General features: G+C 46.7%; 1 protein-coding gene across 3 annotated transcripts in view; it reads left to right on the forward strand.

Moving 5' to 3' along the window:
- The first annotated feature begins 4274 nt into the window (after window positions 1-4274).
- Window positions 4275-23776, forward strand: part of SLC4A11 (solute carrier family 4 member 11) — an 88119-nt gene continuing 68617 nt past the window's right edge. The window contains exons 1-2 of one of the 3 annotated variants that reach the window (XM_072335625.1): window positions 4275-4423; window positions 20516-20566. In XM_072335625.1, coding sequence (XP_072191726.1) covers window positions 4363-4423; window positions 20516-20566 — 112 coding nt within the window. In that variant the 5' untranslated portion in view covers window positions 4275-4362. Of the gene's footprint in view, window positions 4424-8012; window positions 8405-10530; window positions 10671-20515; window positions 20567-23776 lie in introns of those variants that run through there. The other 2 variants (XM_072335624.1, XM_072335626.1) reach the window with 2 other exon arrangements.

Below are 23776 nucleotides of genomic sequence, written 5' to 3' on the forward strand. Positions count from 1 at the left end.
GGCCACACTCCTTTAGCAGCACTGTTCTTTGGAATAGCTGTGAGCAACATTGCTTCAAACTCTGGCTCCAGTCCTTCTCTCAAGCAGGATGTGTTCAGGTGCTGGAGGGGCTGACCATAGCTGTAGGGGCACACAGTTCTGCAAGTTCACATGCTATTGCTTCTCCTTAAGAGATGCTCTGCTCACACTTTCCTTTGCCATACTGAGTCTTCCTGCCTATTGTTCTTCTGCCTTCCTATAAGAGATGGAAAGACTTCAGAAATCATTGAATCACCAAGGTTGGAAAAGATCTCCAAGATCATCCTGTCCAACTGTGCACCCACCACTAAACCATGTTTTAGAGGTGTTCAGGCAGCCTTCATGTTTGGCCAAGTAGATCCTGGTCAATGTTTTGGACCTTAAATCTCTAGGCAATGAGAAGAGGATTTGTTCTGTCCCTACTAACCAACCTAGTTGGAAGCCTGGTGATATTGGTGTCTACCACATGAACCACATTTTGGCATTGCAGTGCCCAGCACCATTGGCCCCAGCTCTGCTGGCAGATGGGACCTTCATATTTACAGGCCCATCCAGGTTTTGTTAGGGAATCCTTATCCCTTCTCATACTGTAGAGATGAGTCTTAATTGGAGAACTCCTCCAAAGAGGACAGGAAATCCTTGATGTGCTCTAAAGGTGTAAAAGCATTTTCCTTGGTCTGTATTTAGGATAAGCACTGCAGTAAATACAGTTGTGATCTTTGATGGTTCACTCCTGCTTGCATCTCCCTGCAATTGGTGGCAATACAAGTTGGCTGCATGGTGCTGGCCCTAATAAAAGGGGCATGCTGGCATGACTTCTGCCAGGGAGTTTCTGCCTCTGGCAGAGTGTGCTGGAGAGACTGGCTGCTTTCCCCAGCTCCTACCAGAGCCAGGAGGAAATCACCATCTGGGTGCAATCTGCACTCCAGGAGCCTGCCCTTCCCAGCAGCTCTCCGGCTGGATGCCAGCTCTGCTCCTTGCTGCCCTGTGGAGCTCCAGTAGGGAAGAGCTGGCAGGGCTTGGAGGGGCTTGGGAAGCTGTAGGAAAGCAGATCTGCAGGAGGGAGATGAAAGGAATAAGTTTGTTGTGCTGCTTTTGTGCCTTTTCTTGAGATACCTTTCTGTGACCTCTTCTGAAATCTTATCTCTAGTTTGGACGAGTACCACTTGGGTGGTGGTGGTGGGGGAACAACCCTAAGAGTGAAAGATTTGCCTCTTCCAGGGTAACCTGAGATGTGCATCCTTGCATCTGGAGGGATCCATTCAGTTCTGCCTAAAATTTGGTTGCTTGCTTTTGCTGTGAGTTGGAGGACAGGCACTAAGTGATGATTGCAGCCAGACAGCTTGCTCTGGTATCTCAACCTGCAGGGCCGCTTGTCACCTTGGCCTCCAATATTGAATCTTCTTGACTTCTCAAAGCAACCTGGTACCCCAACCCGGCATGGATCTCTGCACACCATTGTGCCAGAGTGACTTTCAACACGTGTCCTGCAATGTGATCCTTAGTGCTGTGGCTGCAGTTTGCAGTGTTCAGCTCCAGGGGTGAGATCAAAGGGTTCTGGAGGAATGGCTGGGATAGATGCTGAAATCCTTACCATGAAGGTGTTAAAAAAAGAAAAGGGAGATGTTATCTGGCTGCTGCTCCCTTAGAGGGGCTTCCAACAGGACCCTGTGCTCCCTCTGCTGTGCTGCAGCATTTATTGCACTGTCCTGCAAGCTGAGCTGCTCTCCTGCAGCTGGGGTCAGACCAGGCTGTGTCACCGGAGCTTGGTGCAAAGCAGTTTGTTTCACTTCAGTTTGCAAGAGGGACTGAAGGGATTCCAGGTGTGATTAAAACAGGACAAACCAACTCGACCTGCAAGTTGTACTTAGCTTACTTTTTATCCAACCCAAATATCAATTTTGGGTTTTGTTTTTTATGAAAAGCCTTGGCTGCATTGCAGGCATTGAAATCCCAGCACCTCTTCATGCGTGGGTACTTGGTAGGAGTCACTCTGCAATGCTTGGATCCACCAAGTGTTTCTTTCTAGGCTCCAAACCCTTGCAGTCTCTGGTGCTAGCCCGCTATGAAAGCCGCAGTGTTGGTAGAAGTGTCTCACTAAAAGGCAAGAGTGCCCAATATCTGTAAGGACTGAATGCAGCCCTGAGCCAGCCTTGGAACAAAGAGCTTCTTAGAGCCAATTGGATGTTTGAGAAAGAAATAACTTGCTATGAGGAAAACAAATATTCACTTTGAAGAGAGGCTGTCTTTGCATGAAGTTGTTTCCTCGTTGAGGCTCAAGGTTGGGTTTAATGTCTGCTCCTTGGATCATGCTCCCTATGGGTGACTCTGCTTAGCTGGGCTGGTGGAGTCTGCTGGCAAAGAGCAGGGCTGGAGCCATTGGGATGGACCAGATAGCGCCAGACAGAAGGTATCTGATCTCTTCTCTGGAGCCACGCATCAAATCAGATAAGCTGATACCTGTGTTTATAGTCCAGAAAGCTGTGCTGGAGGTGGAGTAATATTTCTTAGTAAGGGATATGTTCTGTTAGGTAATTGTTCATCATGGTAAGGTATGGTTAGGTCTGAGGTATAAAAGGGAAAGAATATAGGGCTCAGTTACCCACAGTTGGTTCCGTGTCTGTAGGATGTGTGTCTTGGAGGAATTCTCCGAACTTCTGCAACTTTGGACCTGTTCCTTTCCCCTTCCAGTCTGGCTGACTTAAGTCTTGATGTCTTCATGGTAGACTCTGTGCATAGCAGGGGGGTTGAAACTCAATGATCGTTGTGGTCCTTTTCAACCTGGGCTGATCTATGACTCATACAATGGGGTGGGTAAGAAATAGCACTGATCTTCCACTGTGAATTTCACTCTGTTGCTGTTTAGTTGGCCTGGCCCTTTCCTGGGAGGTTGGGATATGGTATTTGTTCCAATGCCTGCTGCCAGCACTGCTGTGGATGACATACCCTATATAGGACAGACCATCAACTCCTTCATTGCTATGGGGCTGGAGGGAAGAGCCATAAGCCTATGGGATATAGTAGACTTTGATTTCTAGAAGAGCATCCCACTTAAAGGCTTTTCCCAGTTGTCTCCAGGTTGGGATCAAAAGGAGGGAACTTTGACTGTCCTAGAGGAAGGAAAGAAGGGGAAAACAATAAAACCATCCAGCTTGCATGGCTGCATAGTTATTTCTCCTAACGTGATATAGCACAGCTTCTGGAGATGATGCAAACGTCCTCCATTTGCCACCTTGCTTTTATTCCAGCACAAGTGTTAGGTTTCAGCCTCTGCTGGTGTTCACACTTGAGATATGAAATGGGCTCCTGGCTGAGTCCCTGTTCTCCGATTCCTTTCCTTGCTCTTGGCGATGGCACTCGGATGATGCTGGGTGTGGGGTTTGTGGCAAAAGGCACTGAGGTTTGCTCTGGTTCTGAAAGGGCTTGGTGGAAAAGGACCTTGTGATATGGAGCTGTTGGGAAGGGGGTCTGGAGGAGGCTGTATGGATGCAGTGAGGGCTGGGGGTGTTCGGTCTGGAGGTGGCTGTAGGGACACCTCGTTGTGCCCTTCCAGCACTTAAAGGGAGCTTGTAAACAGGAGGGAGAGTGACTTTATGTGTGTCTGAGAGTGATAGGAGAAAGGGGTTGGCTTTAAACTAAAGGAAGGGAGATTTGTATTAGGTGTTGAGGGAAAATTTTCAATGACAGGATGGTGAGATCCCTCTGCTCCCCCCACTCCCCCCCCCACAGCTGTGGGTACCCAAGTCCATGGATGGGCCATGGGCAGCCTGAACTGATGTCTGGCTTAGCAATTGGCAACCCTGTCTGCAACAGTGGGCTGTAGCTATAAGATCTGAGGTCCTTTCCAACCTACACCATTCTACCATCAGCCCTTCTTATTGGGGGAGTGGGATTATTCCCCCACTTGGTGCTTCCAATCCAGCTGTGAGCTTACAGGCAGCACCTCACCTGCCCACACCTGTAGCATCCAAACCTGTGAGCGGCACAGAGTTCAGCGGAGGGGAAAAAAAATCAAAGGAACTGAAGCCTGTGAAACCTTGCTCGTTTGAATACACGTGGAGCTACCCTGCTGTCGGGCTGGGAGGGCGCTAGGACCCGGCGGGCTGTGCCCCCGCCCCGGCCCTTCCCTTCAGCCGCACTCCGGCTCGGGGGACTTTCAGTTTTGGCTGCGTTGCGTCTTTATTTTTCGGGGGGGAGGGGGTGGGTTGGGGGGGGGGATTGATGAGGAAGAGGAAGAGGGGTGGGGGGGGGAAAAAATAAAGGTTAAAAATAAGTAATTAAAGAACGCCGCCGACCCCGAAACAGCGACAAAAGTCCTTAAAGTGTCAAGATGGTGAAGACGGGATGAGAGGAAAAAGAGAGGCAGCCATGGCAGCCAGGCGGGTGTTCCACCTCCAGCCATGCGGTGAGCAGCCACAGCAGTGCGATGAGCGTTACGGCAGATGGGGAAGAAGGGGGTAGGGGGGGGGGTGTCCTCGGTTTGTCCCTTCTTTTGGGATGGAAGGGGGGGAATGCCGGCTGTGTGGTTCTTGGTGATGGGATGCAATGGGATGTGTGCTGCTGCCCTGCTCTCGGAAGGGGTTTTTGTGGGGAAAGTGGGGAAGCTTGGCTTTGCGTCATTGTTTTGGGGTTGTTGTTTTTTTGGATGGGAGCCGGCTGTTGTTTTGAGGAGGTGATGACTCTTTGCATCTGGGCTCGTTGGACAGCACCGGGTGGGCATGGATTTGGGGTGGATAAAGTCAGAGGGCACAGAGTGGAAGAGGATAAAGGAGCAACTGAAATTCGGGACCTTTTCGTTGTTCTGGGTACTTTTCCCCCCCACTTTTTGTGCTTTGTTTTATACCTCAGATGGGAGAAGGGCACGGCTTGCTGTTAGCTCCTCTCCGACATGACACTCTGTTTGCGGATGCGGTCGTTCAGCTTTGCTTTGGCAGCGTTGTAAATAATAATAATTAAAAGAACGAAGTTAAGCAGCTTGAGCGGAACAAGCAGAGATACTCGGACAGCCCTGCAGGACCCCAGTGATGTGTTTGCGAGCTCCAATTTGGAGTGCTTGCAACCAGCTGGGTTTAAATGCACGTTGAGTTGCACTCTTTGGCTTTTACTCTACTGTAAAAGTTACTTTCTGCAGTGTTACCCCCCCAATGGGGAGGGAGCGCTTCCTTGCTTAGCGTGGCTGCATTCGTGTGCTGGTTCATCGCTATATTAAATGACTGGAGTTTGCATAGGGAAGTTTGTTCTGGAGGAAAAGCAACTGTAGGTGGCACAACAGCTTTGCCTGCAAAGCTGTGATCGGGGGAAAACGGGCTACAGACTTCACTGTGGGATCTCAGCTTAGGGAGGGAGGGCTGTACCTCTGTTTAAGGAAGGAAAAAGAAAAGGTTGCTTCAGTTCTGATGCGTTTCCTGAAAACTTCCTTTACTGTTGTTTTTTCGTGTCCAAGGCTGTCATTATGACTTGATAGTGAGGGCTGGCCAGTGAGATGCACACAAGCAATGCCTATTTGGGAGCATACGGACTCCTTTCCAAGCTACCTTGATGCCTTTCTATGCAAGATTTCTTGGTAAATCTTTGGGTTTTCTTGAGTTGTAAGCATAGCCTTGTCTCTCTGGAGCATAGTTCCCATCCCACAGAGTGTGGCTGTGAAAGATGGGATCAAACTGCTTGACCCAGGGCTGTGCAAGCCCTGCAGGGTTTCAGCCATCTCACCTGGGCTGCTGTTGGAGTTGGTTCTAGGGCTGTTTTGTTCTTGGGTAGGTTTAGGTTACAAGGAAGTGGTGGTGCAATGTTTTCAGTCCTGTCAGCCTCAGTCGCTGCTGCTGCCATCTCTGTGTGCTGTTGTTCCCCTGCTGTAACTGGGATGTATTGGCCAATCCAATGTGGCCAGAGCTTCTGGTTCTGAAACATCTGTGGCTTTAATACGGTTGCCTCTCCACGTGCCACAGTGGAAGTTCCTCTCTGGCTCTCATGTTGTTCCTTGGCAGCTGGAGCACTTCAGTTCATTTAAATGAACAGAGCCTGAGGTATGAGTGGGGGCTTTTCACTGTGGTGCTCACTTCACTCCCCAAGTGGTAACAAAGAGTTACCCGGAGTGCCTGAACTTTCCAGTAAAGCAATAATAAATCAATGGGGGCTATAAATGGTTCATCTTTGAGTTGATACCCTTGGGGGTCCTTCCAACCCAAGCCATTCAATGATTCAAGGCAAAAATGTGGGTGTCTTGGCTTTGACAGAATCCAAAACCAGTGACAGCTATGCTATCCAAAAGCTTTCCATAACTGGAGTTTAGGTGGCGCTTGAGCTACCGAGTATCCTCCAAGTGCAAAACCACGTCTGGAGAAGTCCCATTTCCTTCTCTGGGAGTAAACAAGCCTGGGATGCTTTAATGACTCGTCATCGTGAAACTGTCATCCACCCTGTAAACACGCAGATGGCTGCCAAGTGCGCCAGCAGATATCCAGCATGTGTTCCATCCCAACTACCTTTCTGGTGGCTGAGCACAGCGTGGTACAGTTGCTGCTTGGGAGTAGGGGGTCCTCTGCAATGATGCACTGCAGGAAGGTTGGGAACAGAGTGCTGAGGCTGTTCCTTTGAGTTCATCTGAGCGTGAGCAGTGTTTTGTGACTCTGCAGAGCATCTCCTTCAGTAATCTGTGCTGGGAATGGGTGAAATGGGAGGACTTTTCTCAGTGCAAAGCAACTTCCTAAATATGGTTCTAGCATAAGCTCTCCATGAAGCCCTTTGTGCTTAGCATGGCGATGTGCTGGCCCAGGAGCAGAGCCCTGCATCTGTCAGTGCTGGCTTTGATATCAAAGCGCTCAGCTGTCACTTTTAACTCCGTGGGTTTTTTCCTACTCCTCCTTTCTAAACCCATCCCTGGCTCTGACTTGTGATTAAGTAGATGAGAAGTTGGATGTCCCTCTGTTGCTGAGGAAGGGTCTTTGTTCCTGATGGGAGCTGTGGGTTGGGTAGGGCACAGGGAACAGAGGGCATTTTGAGCGTCTTTGATACAGAGAAACCATGGGAAGAGGAGGGGAGAAAAGCCACTGGAGTGGGTAATGCTGATCTCACGCTTGAACTTTCTTCCTATGGGTGCTTTTGAGCTTCCCAAGTTTGAAGCTGATGCAAACTGCAGTGGTCAGGCTCATGAGGCTGGAACTATGCGTCCTTATGGTGGGGTGCATGGGGACAGTTGGTGATGTGGGAAATTCATTGATCTGAATCTCATCTGGGCAGCTCTTCTGAGATATACTGTAGGTAGGTAGAATCATAGCATCATTGTGGTTGGGGTAGACCTCTAAGGTCACCAGTCCTAAACCTACCATGACCTTTGGTGTCACGTCTCCATGGCTCACAAACACCTCCAGGGCTGGTGACTCTCCCCACCTCCCTGGGCAGCCTGTACCAATGCTTGACTTCTCTTTAAGAAATTCTTCCTAATATCCAGCTTTGACCAGTAAAGGTGATGGAGTGAGTTACCAGCGGGTGCAGATAAGTGGGAGAGAGAATTAGGAGGGGGGGGGCCTGAGAATGAGGTGACCTCCTTTCAGCTCCAAGTGCTGGCACCCCACAGCAGTGGGGGCTGTTGCTCAGGATCACCTACTTGGGGGGGGGGGGGGAGGGCAACCCCACCTGATGGGGCATTGCCTCAAGATTAAGCTTTATTCTCCTTTTCCCTCGCTCGTCTCCATCTCCTGGAGCTGAATGCCTCTTCCCTTGCTCTGAGCCTAATTGCATCCCCAGGGTTTAGCACGCGTGTGTTTGTTTTATTCAACGTGTTGGCTGTTCCCACCGGAACAGGCTTTTTATATTATTATTTTTTAGGGATTGGGCTTTTTTTTGCTTATTGTGCACAACAAGCTACTGCCCGAGATCCTCATTGGGGAGGGGTGGAGGGAGGAACTGTAGTAATGCCAATACTTCTTGAATATTATAAACCTGGCTTATCAGCCCGACGCAGGGCTGGAATTTGTCTCTTCCTGTGCTGCATCTCTGCTTTCTGAGAGGCGCGTTTAAATACAGGCTGGAGACTCCAGCCTTCCAGTGCGCTCCGTGAGGCTGTGACAGCAGGAACGGAGCTTCTCAAGAGGCTTTTATTATTCCTTTTGCATTCATTCCTCTTGAGAAAGGAATTTGTTGGGAAGGAGGCTCTGAGACTGCATGTCCCAACAGTACCAGCTGAAGGAGGCGAAGGCTGACGCGGTTTGCATCGTACCTGGCTCTCCTCTCTTCTCTGTTCTCATGGAGCCAGCTTCTTTTTGCTACCCCCAGCTTACTTTCCTACGCTCACCCTATGGACAGTTTGGGGCGAGTGCTGGATCTTCACAGGACCTGGCCCCATGGCCTCAACGTTTAGTGCCTCAGAGATGGAGCGGGCCGGTGGATGGTATGTGGAGTGGGCTGAGGAGGGTGGCACTGGGAAGCTGAGTTGACTGCTGAGATGGTTGGAGTTGGATGGTGGATGGAAGAGGGAGGTGATGCGTGTAGGGTTAGTGGATGTGCTGATGTGGGGTTGTTGGTGTGCTCCCTTCCTTAGATATCTCCTAGTGATGCTAACTTGGCTGCTGCCACCTCCACCATGGAGCAGCTTGAGTACTTCAACCAGGGGAGCTGATAAACAACCTCAGCATGGGAAAAGTAAAAATAGAACCCATTCTTTAGCAGTCTTTTTGTCTCATAAGTTTGCTCATTCACTCATTTGAATCCGGCAGTGTCCAAAACCTGAAATACCTGCTGGAGGCTCAGCGGGCTCATTTCACCTTTAGGGTTGCATTGCTTTCAGCTTTATCTTTTAAACTGTTATTAAAGCTATCAAGTGTGAGGATAGGTGATTAAGATCCTTTATGGCAGATTTCAGCACTACAGGGAAGTTCCTTATGCGTGTTAGCTTGGTTCGGAGCTGTCAACGCTGTTATTGCAAGGATTCTATATGGGGAAAATAGTAAAATCCTGTTGTAGGAGTTGAGATCGCTTGAAGTGCCGATCCTAAAGGCTTATATTCTGTACAAACTTCTTCAGGAGAGAGATTGCAGTTGGTGAAATGTGGTCCTGAACAGCTGTGATATGACTTTAAGGTTGCATTGCTTGGAGCACGTTGCTGGGCTGGAGACCTCCAAAGATCTCCCACCCTCAAAGTAAACTTGCTTTACATCTTAATAACAAGCCAGCAGCCGTGCACCTCACCTGGCAAAGCTGATCAGGTGGCATGCAAAGAAATGGAGGAGAGCAGCTGAGCAGTCTCAGCAGGGAGAATGCGTGGGAGGTGTTTAAAAACATGAGCTGTGGTTTCATGCAGCGGAAGCGAGCCTGTAACAGGAGGAGTGAGGATGGGCGATGTGGCTCCGAAATCCCTCTGCTAAAAGCAATGCCTTTTTTTCCCCCCCACCTCCCTCTGCATGGAAAGTGTTGGGCTGCCTCCTGGTAAATAATGATTTACTGAGTTGCTGTGGGATTGTTACTTACAGCAACTCGGATTGCTGTGATTTAAGGGACTCGGAGATGGCAGTGTCCTGGTGTTTGGAGAACTTGCTGCTTGTTTCTTCTGTGGGGCTCTACCTTTTGGGAGGCTGACCTGGTGCTCTATTGGGGAGCTGATTTATTCCTTCTCATTCTTCTTGGCCAGAACAGATGGCTCCTCTGGGCTGTAAGCATCCAGCTGGGGGAGACTTGCCTTGCTGTAATGAGGATCTTGCATTAGTAAGGGAGGTAGTGATAGGAGCAGAACGGGCTGGAGCGTGGGGGAGAGAGGATGTGGCATCTTCACCCCTCCGAAGCTTTGTGGGTACTGCTTAGCAAAGTGCTGGGCTGTCAGACCGGGTGGTAAACCTCTTTGGGTGAGGTGAGCTCTCTTCATCTCTATTTTCTGCAACTTGTTGTAACAGCCCAGACTTACTGCCCTGTTTCCCATTCCCTTACAAAGGCTCCTCGTTGGCTGCTGAATGCCTGCATTAACCCTTGTGCTGCTGTTGCCCGTGCTGGGAAAAAGACATAGGAGGCAGCTGTGCAGCTACAGTAGAGCAGCGATGTCTTTAAGAGATTCACTATATCCACCTCTTGGCAGCGGCTTTTCTCCCCTCTCTTCCTTTTGCATCTTTGCGTTGTTTTCCCCGCACTTCTCTCCTAAGGTACAGCATCTCACTTCAGTTGAGCCTGGCTGCCACAAAGCCCTTTTTCTTTAAGGAGGCAATGAGCTTTCTCTGCACAGCATCCAGCAAAAAGCTCCGGCTCCCAAGTGCAGGGTTGCTTTAATCTCTTTTTCTGCCTTGCTCTCAGAGGGGAAAGCTCTGGATCTTAAGGGGGGGGGGAGTGTAGGGTTGGAGGAGGAAACCTGAATCCCATCGTGGTGTGAAGTTAGCAGCTTGCTTGCATCCCTTGCACGGCGTTGGGTTTGGGTGCTGGGCTGGAGGTGCCCAGCTGGGAGCTAATGGGTCACGCTCTCACTCCACCCATCCGCCGCTCGCCAATTGGAAGTGAGGGAGAAAGATGCTCTGGCTGGATTAATATTGGAGGCACTGAAAAAGCACGAGCCATTGCCACCTCGGCCACCTGAGCAAGTGGCACTTGGGGATTGGGTGCGCTGGCTCAGAGCAGCCCAGGAGAGGAGTGGAGGCTGTTTGGATGGGAACAGCATCTCTATTGAAGAAGTAGTACAGGTAAGTTGTGGTCTGTGAAGGGACAATACCGGAACACTGCTGATGCCGGGTGATGCATTTGGACAGGAAATCCAGAAAGGCTGCTCTGCCAGCTCTTGAATTATTTAATTCACTAAAGTAAGGCAGTGCCTGATGGGTTTTCAGTGGGCTCTGCTGCTCGGTGATGCTGTCTGTTGCTGTGCTGGATGTCAGTGCTGTGTTTAAGGATGGAGGATACCTCCTGAATTCAGTTTACTTTAGCCAGAGTGCTGCCTTACAGGGGTTGGGTTTAGTTTCAAGATACCTTGCGCTCATCTCCTTATGCATGTCTTGCCTGTTCTTTTATTGTGTTTTTTCCCCCTCTCAAATTAATGCTGAAACATCCTCCCAGCCTGCCAGAGAGAGGCTTTACATACTGATGTTTCACGTGGGGGAAAGTGCAGCGCTGAGTGAAAACAAAATGCATGCGTGTGATGTGAAAAATGCTAGCAAGCACCGTCCCTGATGCTGTAGCCATGGAAGCCATGTAGACGAACCATAAACAGTGTCCTACTGATAAACACTCTGACATGTGTTGTCAGTCAGTAATTATTTCATCACTGGACCAAAGCGTTTTTATTTTGGGTTGATGATGGATGACAAGAACGGATCTGGTGCTGTTGGCTCTCCCCTTGCCCATGCTGTTGTTGTTGTCACAGTTGTTTGCTGTTTAGTGGCTCCTGGATATAGAAGCACCACAGTGTTGCTCGTGCCATCCTGCCAAGCCTGTTGGGATGTGAAATCACCACTTCTGTGGGGAGGGCTGAGGCTGCAGAAGTCAGCTGCCTGCCTTTGCTTTTTCCTTTAGGCTGTTTTTAATACTGGGGGATATTTTCCTTTTGGTATCTTTCCTGGAACCACAACTGAAAATCTGACATTCTTGGTGATCAGTTGGGCTGACCACTGCTCTACTTTCTTCCCTTCTTCTCTCCAGTTCAGATCTTGGTTTCAACCTTGTGGCTTTTTTGTGTGAGTGAGAGTGGATCTTCTGATCCATCCAAACGGCTTTTTATGCAGTGGAGGTGGGAAGAGGTTGCAGGATAAACTTTGACACAAAGCTTATTGCTTGGTGGCAATAAAAACTTTGTAGTAACGTACTTTACATTCCCAATTGTGGTCCTGGTATCCTGGGGGAATGCTGGAGGGTGTACTGCTGCTGATGGAGCACCTCTTCCACCGGGATCCCAAACCTGAGGTGTGTAGTTTCTTGTTTATGCTTTGCAGCTTAATTTTTACAGTATTCAACCCAGCTGAACCATTGCAGGGTAGGCAGCTCTGTTCTCTGGACAGCCCCAAGCAGGTGGAATTTCTACTGACTTTTAAATCATGTTGGCATGTTTCACACAGCAGCACTGATGGCCTCTGAAAGACCTTCCTGCGTGGGGAAGAATTTCAACCAAAAACACAACATTCGCCTTTTAAAATCACCCTTTTTCAACCAGTATCCAGTCCTGGCCAAGATTTGGGGCTGTAGCTCTATCTCTTCTGATGAGCTATGAGGTTTTCTTGATAGGGCCTTGCAAGTGAAAAGAGCCATCTGAAAAGCTGTCGGTAAGACTTAAAGCTTTCTAAATTATTTAAATGTTCAGGAAAAGGTCTACTGGAAAGCCTTTGCTGGTTGGTCCTTGGGTCTGTGCCAGCCTGTGGGATCTCTGGAGGTATTTGCTTTCACTCTTCTCCGTGTAGCCCTCATGCGAGCAATTCTTACGAGTCTTAAATCACGTTTTTTAGAGCCCCCAACAAAACCTGGGGGTTAAAATAAATAAAGCTAATGACCCAAATTGTTCACCTGTCAGCCTAATCCCAGATTCCCTTTGTTCCCCAGCTCCGTGGCTTGCATTGGGTCACCTAAGAGATGATGGCCATGAAACCTGTCCAAGGAGGAAAAGCAAAGCAGCTGCACTGCTCTTAATTCCCAAGGTTGCCTCCTCGCCTCTGGGAGGCACCCTTGGATGTTAATTGCTTGGGGTGAGCTCAATTGTGATGAGTCAACCTGGGCAGCCTGGTGCCAGCCTTCTGCATGCTTGTTTTTTGGGGAGAGGAGGTTTTGCCAGCTGCGATGGTGACAACTACTATTTTTCGTTAGGTGGTTTTATTGCAATGGGTGTTCTGGATGGAGCTGGGGAAAAGGGGTGAAGGGGAGGGGGAATTATTCAATGCAGTAAGGGAAATGCTTTGAAAGCAGGCTCGTCTGATCCCTGAGCCTGTGTGTGGGTGGGTGTTTGCCTGGGAGTGAGCAGGCAGGAGGATGCTTCCTGCTCTATTCTTTCAATGTGGTGTTCTCTATTTTTACAGCCAGCAACTGTGAAAATGAGTTCTGGGGTTTTGTTTGCTGGATTGACCAGTGGCATGATTTAAGGTCTCCTTGTTGCTGCTTCTTTGCATCAGAAGAATATCCAGCTCCTCATATATGGGCCCAGATTAAATGCTTTAATGCTCCTTGAACCATGGAGCCATAAAGTTGCTTTACTGGCATCCTACGGTGGTTATACTGTGGTGGATACTTTAGCTGGACCCAGGTGAATCCAGTACGCTGTGGATTACAATAGGTGACGTCTGACTGTTCATGCTGCGCCTTCCAAAACCCAACAAACTAGAGCTTTCTCAAAGGGTTTTAGAGTATATAGGTTCAGGTAATCCAGACCTTGGTGTTTAAACAACAACAACAACAAAATAAGAGTTATAGGGCTTTATGACTTATCTGGGAAGCAAAGAAGCAAGGCAAATCCTTTAGGGATGCTTCTGTTAGATATAGGAGTTGGAAGAGTATATGACATCTACACAGGTTTGTTGCAAGAGGAGTATTTATAATATATGTGTACATATTTAATGTAGTGCTATTGGGTGGCCATGCCTACATGTAAGGAGAGCAAAGATGGTGTCTCAGTGGATCCGAGTCTCTTAACTAAAGCAGCAATTGGCCGTAAGGTTGGGCTTCCTTGCTTCCTTTGTGCCTGCCCTGGACAGTACTTATCTAAAAGCTCACTAAGGTAAAGGGGGTTGGAATTGATGAAAATCTCCTTGCGTCATGACTGCCTTCTGAATTACCTTCAGGAATTCCTACATTGATTTAATGTGGGTGTTTGCACACAGAAGATGTACTAAACCCATTAGGTTGAGGTCTTGAAAGTCGATAGCATCTATTTGGACAGTGCTGCAGAAAGGGACATTAGGAAGACTTTTAGGCACGAGTGGCTGCGCCACTCAGATCAGTAGAGGACAAGCAGGAGCCATTTGCCTCCTCTGCTTGTCTTGTAGAAGCTTTTTACTATGAGAGTGGTGAGGTGCTGGAACAGCTGCCCAGGGAATCTGTGGATACTCCATCCCTGAAGGTGTTCAAGGCCAGGTTGGATGGGGCCCTGGGTAGCCTGGTCTGGTATTACATATGGAGGTTGGTGGCCCTGTCTGCAGTGAGGGGGTTGAAGCTTCCTTATCCTTGGAGTCCCTTCCAACCCAAGCCATTTTATGATTGTAAAAGAAGGGTTTAAACCTCTCATCTTCCACTTGGGATGAGATGCTGATAGGCTTCTGCTCTATGTGTTGCTTGCGTGGGGAGCAAGGCTGTAAAACCACAGTGAAAAAGAGGTGGTCTTTTGATCTTGACTTTTATCCCTTCAAGGTAGAAAATCCTTAGGAGGTAAATGAGTAAATGTAGGAGGTAAATTAATACTGCCCATTTAATGAATTGCAGAAGGGTTTTTTTTGTTGATGTTTACTGATAAGGTCTTTTCATAACCTGTTTTCTTCTACTTTTATTAATGCAAAGGAATGCTTTTGGGAGGAGAAACCTATGTTTGGGATTGCCACAGGCAGTAGCACTTGTGTGCTGTGCTGACCAGCTATGTTCTTGGCCAAGTATTAACAAGCGTTATGTTTCTTACATTACCCTCCCTTAATCAGGGCGATCAGTTCTTGTGTGTTTCTCTGTCTTTTTTTGGTCAGACACCTCTTAGATGTTGAGAAAATGGGTAAAACCTTTGATCTTTTATTCTGGAGGTTGATCATTATTGCCAAGAACAGCAGCATATGTGCACACCTCATCTCCGAATGCCCATAAGAGATGAGTTCCCACCAGTGTTCTCCAGCTGAAGTGGGAATAGATCAGGTACTTAATTGCGTAGATGGCAATGGGAAGTGGTAACTTGAGGCAAAACAGCTTCTCGCGTGCTGCTGTCCATTCATTCTTGCTGACTTGAGTGGTTTTAAATAACTCGCAGCAGATGTTTACACCAGGAGATCTTACTGCTCGCTTCTTCCATGTGAATTATTTTATATAGGCATGAGCCAATGCTATGCAGGAGGATCCTGCAGTATTGATAGCCTTTGAACTTGATCAGTGAGTCGGTGTGATCAGACTTGCAGCCTGTTGAGCTTGTTTTCTATTCCTCTGCGGTGATGCAGTTGTTATGAAAGAGGTTTGAAGCTTCCTTCCTCTGGCTGCTGTTTGAGCTCTTGCTGCACACTGACATTTTTCAGACTCCCAACTGCAGGCTCCTTTCACTCAATGCTCCAAATAATCTTTTTTTCAGAAAAAAAATACCTGTAGATTTCTCTTAATTTCTGTTTTTCTTGTGGTTCTTTTCTCACACCTCTGACTTTTTTTTTCTGTAGCCTTCAGATGGAGGATGGAAGTAGTATAACTTAGTTAGTGGGCACGTGAAAATAATTGTTTCTCCCTTTCTCAGACCACACAGATGATGGTGCAGTTCTCTGTTCACCTGTGCAGCTGCAGTTCCTTCTTCTGTGACTTTTAATATGTGGAGGGGGTGGACGGAACTGAAGAATGATGATTGAGCTTGCAGTTAACATTAAAATAAGTGGTTTAGTGGAACCCTATGTAGGGAAAGCTTTGTTTTCTTGTCAGGTCTAAGCTTTGACTGGCACCGTGCGCCTGTCTAAAACAGACTTTGCTCCAGATCTCAGTATGAAGTAGGGCAAGCAACTGCAAGGTACCTCACTGCGTAGGATAGATGTGTCTCATGATGAAGAAGGGAGGGAGGGGGTTCAGACTGGGTACTGGGAAACATTTCCTCTTAGTAAGAGTGGGCAGGTATAGGGCCAGGTTGCCCAGGCAGTGGTGGAATCACCGTCCCTGGAGGAGTTCAGGAACTGTGGAGATGTGGCACTGAGGGACATGGTCAGTGGGGGTTGGGCTTAGGGATCCTAGAGGTCTTTTCCAACCTTAATGATTCTATGATGGTAGCGATGGATGATATAAGCATTGACAAACATGTCCATGTAGCTCAAGTTGGAGTTACCCAAAGCCTTTCTTCAAAGCTGTAATGCTGCACGTCTTATGGACAGAGCACTTGTTTCCAGATAACCAAGCTATTCAGTGTTGTTCAATATGACTGGGAATTTCTCCAGAGAGAAAGTTGGGATGATCTAAAGGCTTTTCAGCAGAGTGCTTGAGCAAGAAGTTAAAGCAAGAATTCTGTTCAAATGATTTGCTATTCTTTAATTCTCTTTAGACAGCAGGTGAATGTTTTGATAATTGCAAGTGGTAAGAAGTGGGATATAGGAGGTCATGAATGCTGTAGTACCACTTGTAGAAATACCCATCCTATAAGCTTTTTAGAGCTACCTTTTGCTTCAATATAAGGCTTGAGCTGCAGAGAGCTGTTTACTTGGAAGATGCCAGGAGTGGAACATTTTAATTGAGTTATCAAAGTATCCAGAGAATGTGTTTTTATTTGTAATCCACTAATATTGCAAGGCTTAAGAGAGCTTATTACTAACCTTAAAACAAGAGACTTAAAATGGGTTATTAAGAGATCTGAGAAGTATCTCCCGCAGGAATTTAATAATGGGAGATGGCACGGTAGGGTTTTATCTGTTTTTTGTTGTTAAATGCAAATGTAAAAATGGCAAGAATGCAGGAAATCAGGAAGCACGCCCACTTTTTGCCCCATGCTTCCCACTGTGGATCATCTTAGTCTGAAGATCAAGAGCCTCTTGCTATGTCAAACTCAATGTCCCACCTGTTAGGTTAGAAGCGCTGTGAACTTCATCTCCCCTTCGGTGGCTCTGAGTCATTGCGGTGGCTTTAAGTCAAAGGGCAGTGGCTTGCTTTTGAAATCCAAGCTTGTATCCCTGAGCCTAGAGAAATAAGCCTTGTTTTCCACTTTGCAGCACTTCAATTATCGTGCCTTTGAATTCAATGCTCTTAAAGAGATGAGGTACTAGTCAGAAGCTTATCTTTGAAGAAGTGACTGCGGTGCCTTAATGCCTGTGCAGTTGGGTTATATTTAATAGACATCCTTGTTGGGAAGTAGGTGGGGTGGCAGTGAAAGTGTTGCTGTTGGAATAAACTCTCTTAAAAACAGCTAAGTTACCGAAAGAACCATATTCCATGTTTTTGGCAGATAATTGGTGATGGCATCTTGTACCTTTGGATGGGGAAAGAAATTGGAGAGTGTGATTGTCCTTGTAAGTACTGGATGAGAGGGAACTTGATGTGTTGTGTACCTTATCCCCTCAGGATAATGTGTTCCAGCTCTGTCCTCAGACGACTGGCCTTATGTCTTGCTGAAATGGTTTTGCTTGGATTTGAAGTGTTGAAATCTAAAGGAAAACTTGGGAGAACAGTAATACGGGTTTGGATCTGATAGAAGCGGTGTGGGGAGAGAACTCCCACCCTGTAATAACAAAGTGCTGCCCATGTGCTCTGTTCCTCCAGCCTGCAAAGGAGCAGGGTCTGATTTATACACCATGGAAACAATTCTGCAACTCCAGGCAAACCCTGGGGCACTGTAATGTTGATCTCTAATGTATTTGGAGGCTTGTCCCTGGCCAGGCTATCCTCAGCAAAGCAAATGCATTGATTACAGCGGTGTTTCATAACGGCCTCTTGGTTGAGCTTATTTAATTTCAAGGAATGGAGTTGAGATGGGGAGAGGAAATGCAGTTGTGTGTGTCAGGACGTGGGTATGTGCCTCACTGAAAAGATAACGGCCTTGCTGTCAGTTCTGCACAGCTCAAACCCATTGCTCCAGTCTTGAGCAAAACATGACTAAGGAGCTGAAACCTCAGCAATTAAATTCCCATAAGCTTTGTGAAAGGAGAAGCATATGGAGTTTGCTGATATATTTGCCTTTCTGATGGCTACCGTGCATCTACTTAACTACAGTTGAGCTGGCCTTGGTCTTAGCCTAGCTTTTAATGGCATGCTATTTTGCTTGTGCCAAACAGCGTGAATGGTCAAAGTGGGGAGCCTAGTGTGTGTATATATATGGATAGACAGATATTCCTCCTTCCCCAAGTGCCTCCTTCATTCCATGTGGTTAAAAAGTTGAATGTACCTTGCTGTCGCTAGATGCTCTGAGATACAGGTAACATAGCCCTCAATTCACCCTTCCTACCTCCACCTCTTTGAATGTGTTGACCTTTCATCTAGTCCTATAGCTTCATGCAAGCGTCTGGACTTGTGTAAACACCCCTGTCACCTTTTGCCTCCTGGACACGTTCCACACTGTTACTGATGTCAATATGCGTAACCCCTTCCGTGGAGGATGCAGAAACTTGTCAAAAGGCTCTGACACAACTGTTTAGAAGATGAAATCCCATCGGAGCTGTGGGACGGTGTTACATAGGAAGATGGCAAATTAATGGGGCAGGACATTATAGGGTGAACGCCCAGTTTTTTTTGTTCCTGAATGTGCCATTGCATCTTTAATTACAAGGTTAAAGCCTCTGTTTTATGACTCACCTGAACAAACAGCACCTCAAAATAATGGCCTTAGGGTGTTGCCTAGAGGACTGTAGCTCATTTGTGACTCAGAGGAATGAGTTCCATCTAATGAAGTGGCGCTGCCCTCAGTAATCCCACTTCATGCTCTTTGCTCTTCTGAATCCAAGAAGCCACCTGACCGGAGAGTCCTGTAAAGGGGCTGCATCAACCCAGGCGGTACTGCAGTTGAAGTTGTTTCTAAAGGAGATATCTGACCCTGAAATCCTGCTCATAGAAATGGGTGTGTTCAGCTAAAGGAAGAGCAAGCTGTGTCTCACTGTACCTAGTGATGGATGAACATATTGCTTCAGGCTCCCTTAGAAGGTGTAATAGACTGTGAGAAATTGATATGCTATCCCAGGGGGAAACTCTGGCCTCTGTTCCTTGGGTAATCTGTCTGCTTAGGCATACTTTGTTTGTTTCTTTGACATACGTAAATGCAATCATTACACAATAAGAGCCTCTTCAAAAACAAAAAAAAACAACCAACAACTTTCCTTTGATCGTTAGCATGCTAATCAGCCTGGATGGATCTTCTCCTTCCCTTCCAGGTGGAGGGAAACAATTGACTCGTGTAATGGGTGCCCCTTGGCCACGGTGCTTTTGTTCCTCTAGCCCATTGTTCTAGGATGAACTTGGAACATCGTGTTTCTCCTGAACCAGACATTTGAATTGCCCTCGGATTTGTATGTGATGTTAAACGACCATCAGGGTGTCTCTCCTGGAACTGTGCAGCTCATGCTGTCTGTTCTGAGCCATGCTGAGCTGTAACAAGCAATAGAGCTGGAAGATGCTGTCGTCAGTGGTGTGGCTTGAGCTTGTCTGGTGCACAAAGGCTCCCAGTGGACCAGGATGAATTATATTGCTTGAAAATGGGACAAAGGGAAAGGGGGGAAAAATATCGTGCACATAACCTGTAAGCCAAAAGTTATGGGATAGAAAGAGGGTATTTGGGAAATATAGTCTCATACCTCAAACGAAAAGCAGGAAACCTAATCTGTAGAACAATAAAGCAGGCAGAGCCTCTTTCCTTGTTGGCCCAAATTCATCTCGGGCTTGCGTAGGTAATGTTTGATTAGCCTAATGAAGTGGGGAAAGATGGAGCAGATCTATTCCTCTTTCTGATTGCATTTTGGCTGGGAAGCTACATACAATGAGGTGGCATCTAGGAGTTGCTTAGCAAGGGACTGCTCAGTTGACTCATAAGGCTTGAAACAAAGAGCTTTGTTAACTTGCTGTAAAACATCATGCACCTGTAGGGAGAAGTTGATATTTCCAGCTGACAGTCTGAATGGTTCTACATTGCTAACAACCAGCCCAGACTGTAATACCAGACTTGGTATCAGGTGTTCCCATGCTATTGAAATATCTCTCTGCATGCTACGCACCCAATTTACCAGCAGTAATTGCAGGACTAACTCACTAATAAGCAAAACACGTTCCCAAATGAATTGCCAGGATTTGGTTAGGCTGCTGCCATGTGTGGATTTGCTCATCTCCCATTTGTGATGTCCTTGCAAGACTCCTTTAGTGCAGATGCTGGTGGCTGCAAAGGCTGCAGAACTCTGGTGCCTGTCTTTGAGTAGTCCCAAGGACTATTCTGGGGGTGTCCTAATGATAAGGAATAGTGGAATAAGATGTGAAATCCTGTTCTCATCTGAATTTATTGCTACACTGAACCGGTTCTCTTTATCCATGTGTAAGATACAGGCTGGACTTCATTATGCCTTGTTCTTTTAAAAAGCCACTTGGGTACTTAGCATCTATTATTTGTGTGTGCATTTGTTCGGATTCAATAGGTCACTCTGATACAGTCAGGCTTGTCCTGATCTTCAGTCTTGCTGTTTCGTGGTTCCAGCCCAGGTTGTCTGATACTGCATAACTGTTTTCCTGCAGTAACTGCAACTGCATGAGTTATTCGGGCAAATGCTGAAGTCCATAAACAAAAGGCTAAAGATGCCACATTCAGGAAGATCTCTGCCTGTGGTATTTTGAGGCTGTAATTCAGGCTTATAGTGAACGTAGCAATAAGGTGAAGGCGTCCATCATCACAATGATTCACGTGCTTCCTGTTTGTCTTTTTTTCTCTTCTTTATAGAATCTCCACCAGCAGCGATGTCAAGGAATGGATACTTCTTTGAAGAGAGCGGCAAGTATTGTTTGACTTACTTATGTGCTGTATCACTTTATTGGAAGGAGAGCAACGAACTTGAAACGGGTGATGCAAAATTCATGTAGCTTAAGGAGCACGCGGATGCAGGCTTGCACGGTGGTTGTGTAATCTAGTACTGGAAGCAGACTCTGCATTTTTATGTCCTGTAGATGTTTCAGATATTCAAATTAGTAAATAATCACCCTCATGCTGTCAGCACCAACTGTGCAGGGTGGCTCTTTGTTTTCCCATCTCTTTTCAGGATGGCTTCCTGTATTGCAGTCTGAGTGTGTTTATTTCAATCTTCTTGGAGTGGAGATCTAGCAGAAGTGTCAGATCCCTTTGGAGATGTTCTGCCAAAAGCATCAAACAAACATTGAGAGTCTCAGCAAATGCGTGTTTTAGTGCAGGATGCTCTCAAGGATTTTTTCTTTGAACTGAGATTAAGTTGAGGCGTTTGTAAGCTTGTTATCATTTGCCTTAGCAAAGGTGGCTGAGCTCTAAAAGGCATTATAATGATGAAGGGCAGAAATTGCATACAGCTGAACCTGAAGTGCACTGAAGTTCCAACTTCTCTTCTGGTTTTGGTTTTGCTGTTGAGGAGAGATCACTCTAAGGTACCAACCCAAGGCCAGTCCCAGTAGGATGCGCTCTCTGAAGGCATGGGATTTCTTGCCTTTAGAAACAGTACTCCAGGTGCTCTGGATTTCCCAATGGTGAAAGCCAGAGGACTGAAATACTCTTGTTGCTGAGGCCTGCAGATGCTTATAGCTGTCAGAAGGCTCATCTTTCCTGTTCCAGGGACAAGCTTTTAAGTTAACATCTGGAAAGGGGAAGCTGGGTATGTGCCAGATGCAGCTGCAGTAGATCCAGCATTATTGTTGTCAGCACTTTCTCTGGGCTCATTCACCTTTTCTGGAAGGGATATACAGAGTCAGTCTCTAGGAGCAAAAGGATGAAACTGGAAGCAAGTGCTGTTGGCTCTACTAAGAGGTCCTTTCTGCTCGCTGGATGAAGTAACAGAAGGGCAGAAAACAGCACTTGACCTTCGGAAAGAATTTAGTGCTTGGTGATCAGTCACCTTCCACCCCCTAGTTGAACTGTGTTTCTGCACAGGATATATAGAGAACACATAGGCTGAAGAAAGATGCCTCCATTCATAGAATTACTAAGGCTGGTAGAGACCTCTAACCCCAACCCATCCCATCGTGCCCACTGACCACATCCCTCAGTGCCACGTCTCCATGGTTCTGGAATACCTACGTGGATGGTGACCCCATCACTCCCTGGGCAGCTGTGCCAGTGCCTGGCCATTCCTTTGGAGAATAAGTTTCCTAATATCCAACCTGACCCCGGTGCAAAGCAGCTTGTTTGGCAGCTGTCATCATTAAGCTACTTCTCGGCACCACTTGTTTAGATCAGCCTCTTTTGGCACTGAGACCAGCATATGCTCTTGCCCCACCCTGAAAGTTTCAAAGAATAAAAAAATTAAGCTTTTTTTTTTTCTTTTTTAAAGCAAAAAAACCCCAAACCACAAAAACATACAACTAAAAAGCAAAACCAAAATCAACTCTTCCTTTGGTTTACTTAGCGCTCTTTTTTTTCCCCTCACCTCAGTGGTTGATAAACATCTCTTGATGTGCAGTACAAAGAGAAAGTATCTTTCTCCTTATCTCCTCATGAGATCTCGTGTATACACGTGGGGTTTTTTTTTGTATATTTTATAGTAAGGATGTTTTTGTTCCAGAGCACATCTTAGGCATTACTCAAAGACTATCTTGCCAGCAAACATTTCTTACTCTTGTGTTCTAAATAACAAGTGCAGCAACGTTAAGGCATAAGCTAAAGTTGAAACGTCAGCTTTTAAGGTGTTGTGTCAAGGGTAATGGCTGCTGTGGCACCAACACGGTGCTTTGTAACGCTCCTCTGAATAGAAAGTGTGGTATTTGGTAATTTGTAGCTCTCTTTATTAGGTAGTGAGGAGCTGAGGAAAGCCCAGGAAGGAATTTCTATTGGATGGATGGTGATATGTGGCTATTCTGAGAGCTCAGAGGGGTTTTTATGGTTAAAATGCTTAACTTCTTTGTTGTTGAGGGAAAAATATCATCTGGAATGATGATCAAAGGGAGCCCTTGCATTTGGGCACAAATTGCAGGCTTATGGCATCCTCCAGTTCTCATTTCCTGCTAGAAGAACCCAATGGGAAGCTGCTCTGCAGTAGCAATGTTAAGAGGAAAAATGAGGAAATAATTTCATATCTGCCCAGTTAGAAGCTTCTGGTAATGGAGAGCGTGGTGTGACAGCAGGTATGGTGGTGGGTTGTTGGCCACGTCCTGCTTTTGATTCTTATGTTTCATTACATTTGGTAGCTGTCTTCTGACAGCAGCCTCTTGCTGAAAATCTGTTTTCTACTCACGCTCTTGTCTGAATCGAGCCTTTCTCACACAAAAAGAACAAAAACTCTGGCACAGTGTGGTGATGTGTTGATGCAGGCTGTGCATTTGTCGCTTGACTCCTCGGGTTGTTTTCTCAAATGAGTTTTCTTGGCAAATTTAAGTAACTAATGAGATGAGTAGACTCAATCCAAACTTAAAGATAATTGGAGACTTGATGAAATGCAGCTTGGCAATCAGTTCTGAGAATAACTTGCCAAACCCTGCATTGCCTTGTTTCTTGTCTATCAACCTCCTGTGCTCAGGTAATGAGGGAATGGGGAGGGTGAGCACCCAGTGTTCACCACAAGTGAATTAGCTCTAAAGGCATCAGTATTAGCTGCAAGCAATTACGTTCTGCCAATGTGTGATGAGCTTCTTATTTGACACAAGACCTTTCTCCGATAAGATATGAGACTGAAATTTTTCTAGTGCAAAATCCCAGGAAAGGAGTCCCAGAGTAGTGCTGGGGATATCTGAATTGCTGCATTGTTTTAAAGCTGGCTCAACAGCTATTGCAGCATAAATTTTTTGTCTTCTAGAGCAAATCCCTCACTGCTTGGTCTCCTCTGACTTATTAATTGGTTTTGCTGGCAGAAAGAATTGCAGTTGTGCTGAAGGGCCCCTGTCTGGCTTGGGATGTTTGGATATATTTTATCTACTTGTTTTTGGTTTTCAGCTTGCAGTTAGTTCAGTATGTGTAGTGCATTTGTGTGTTCTTAAGATTTGTCTTTGGTTTGGAATTGTTTGCCCAGCTAGGGGATTAATCTGAATG

Source organism: Excalfactoria chinensis, chromosome 4, assembly GCF_039878825.1.
Source record: "Excalfactoria chinensis isolate bCotChi1 chromosome 4, bCotChi1.hap2, whole genome shotgun sequence".
NCBI lineage: Eukaryota > Metazoa > Chordata > Aves > Galliformes > Phasianidae > Excalfactoria > Excalfactoria chinensis.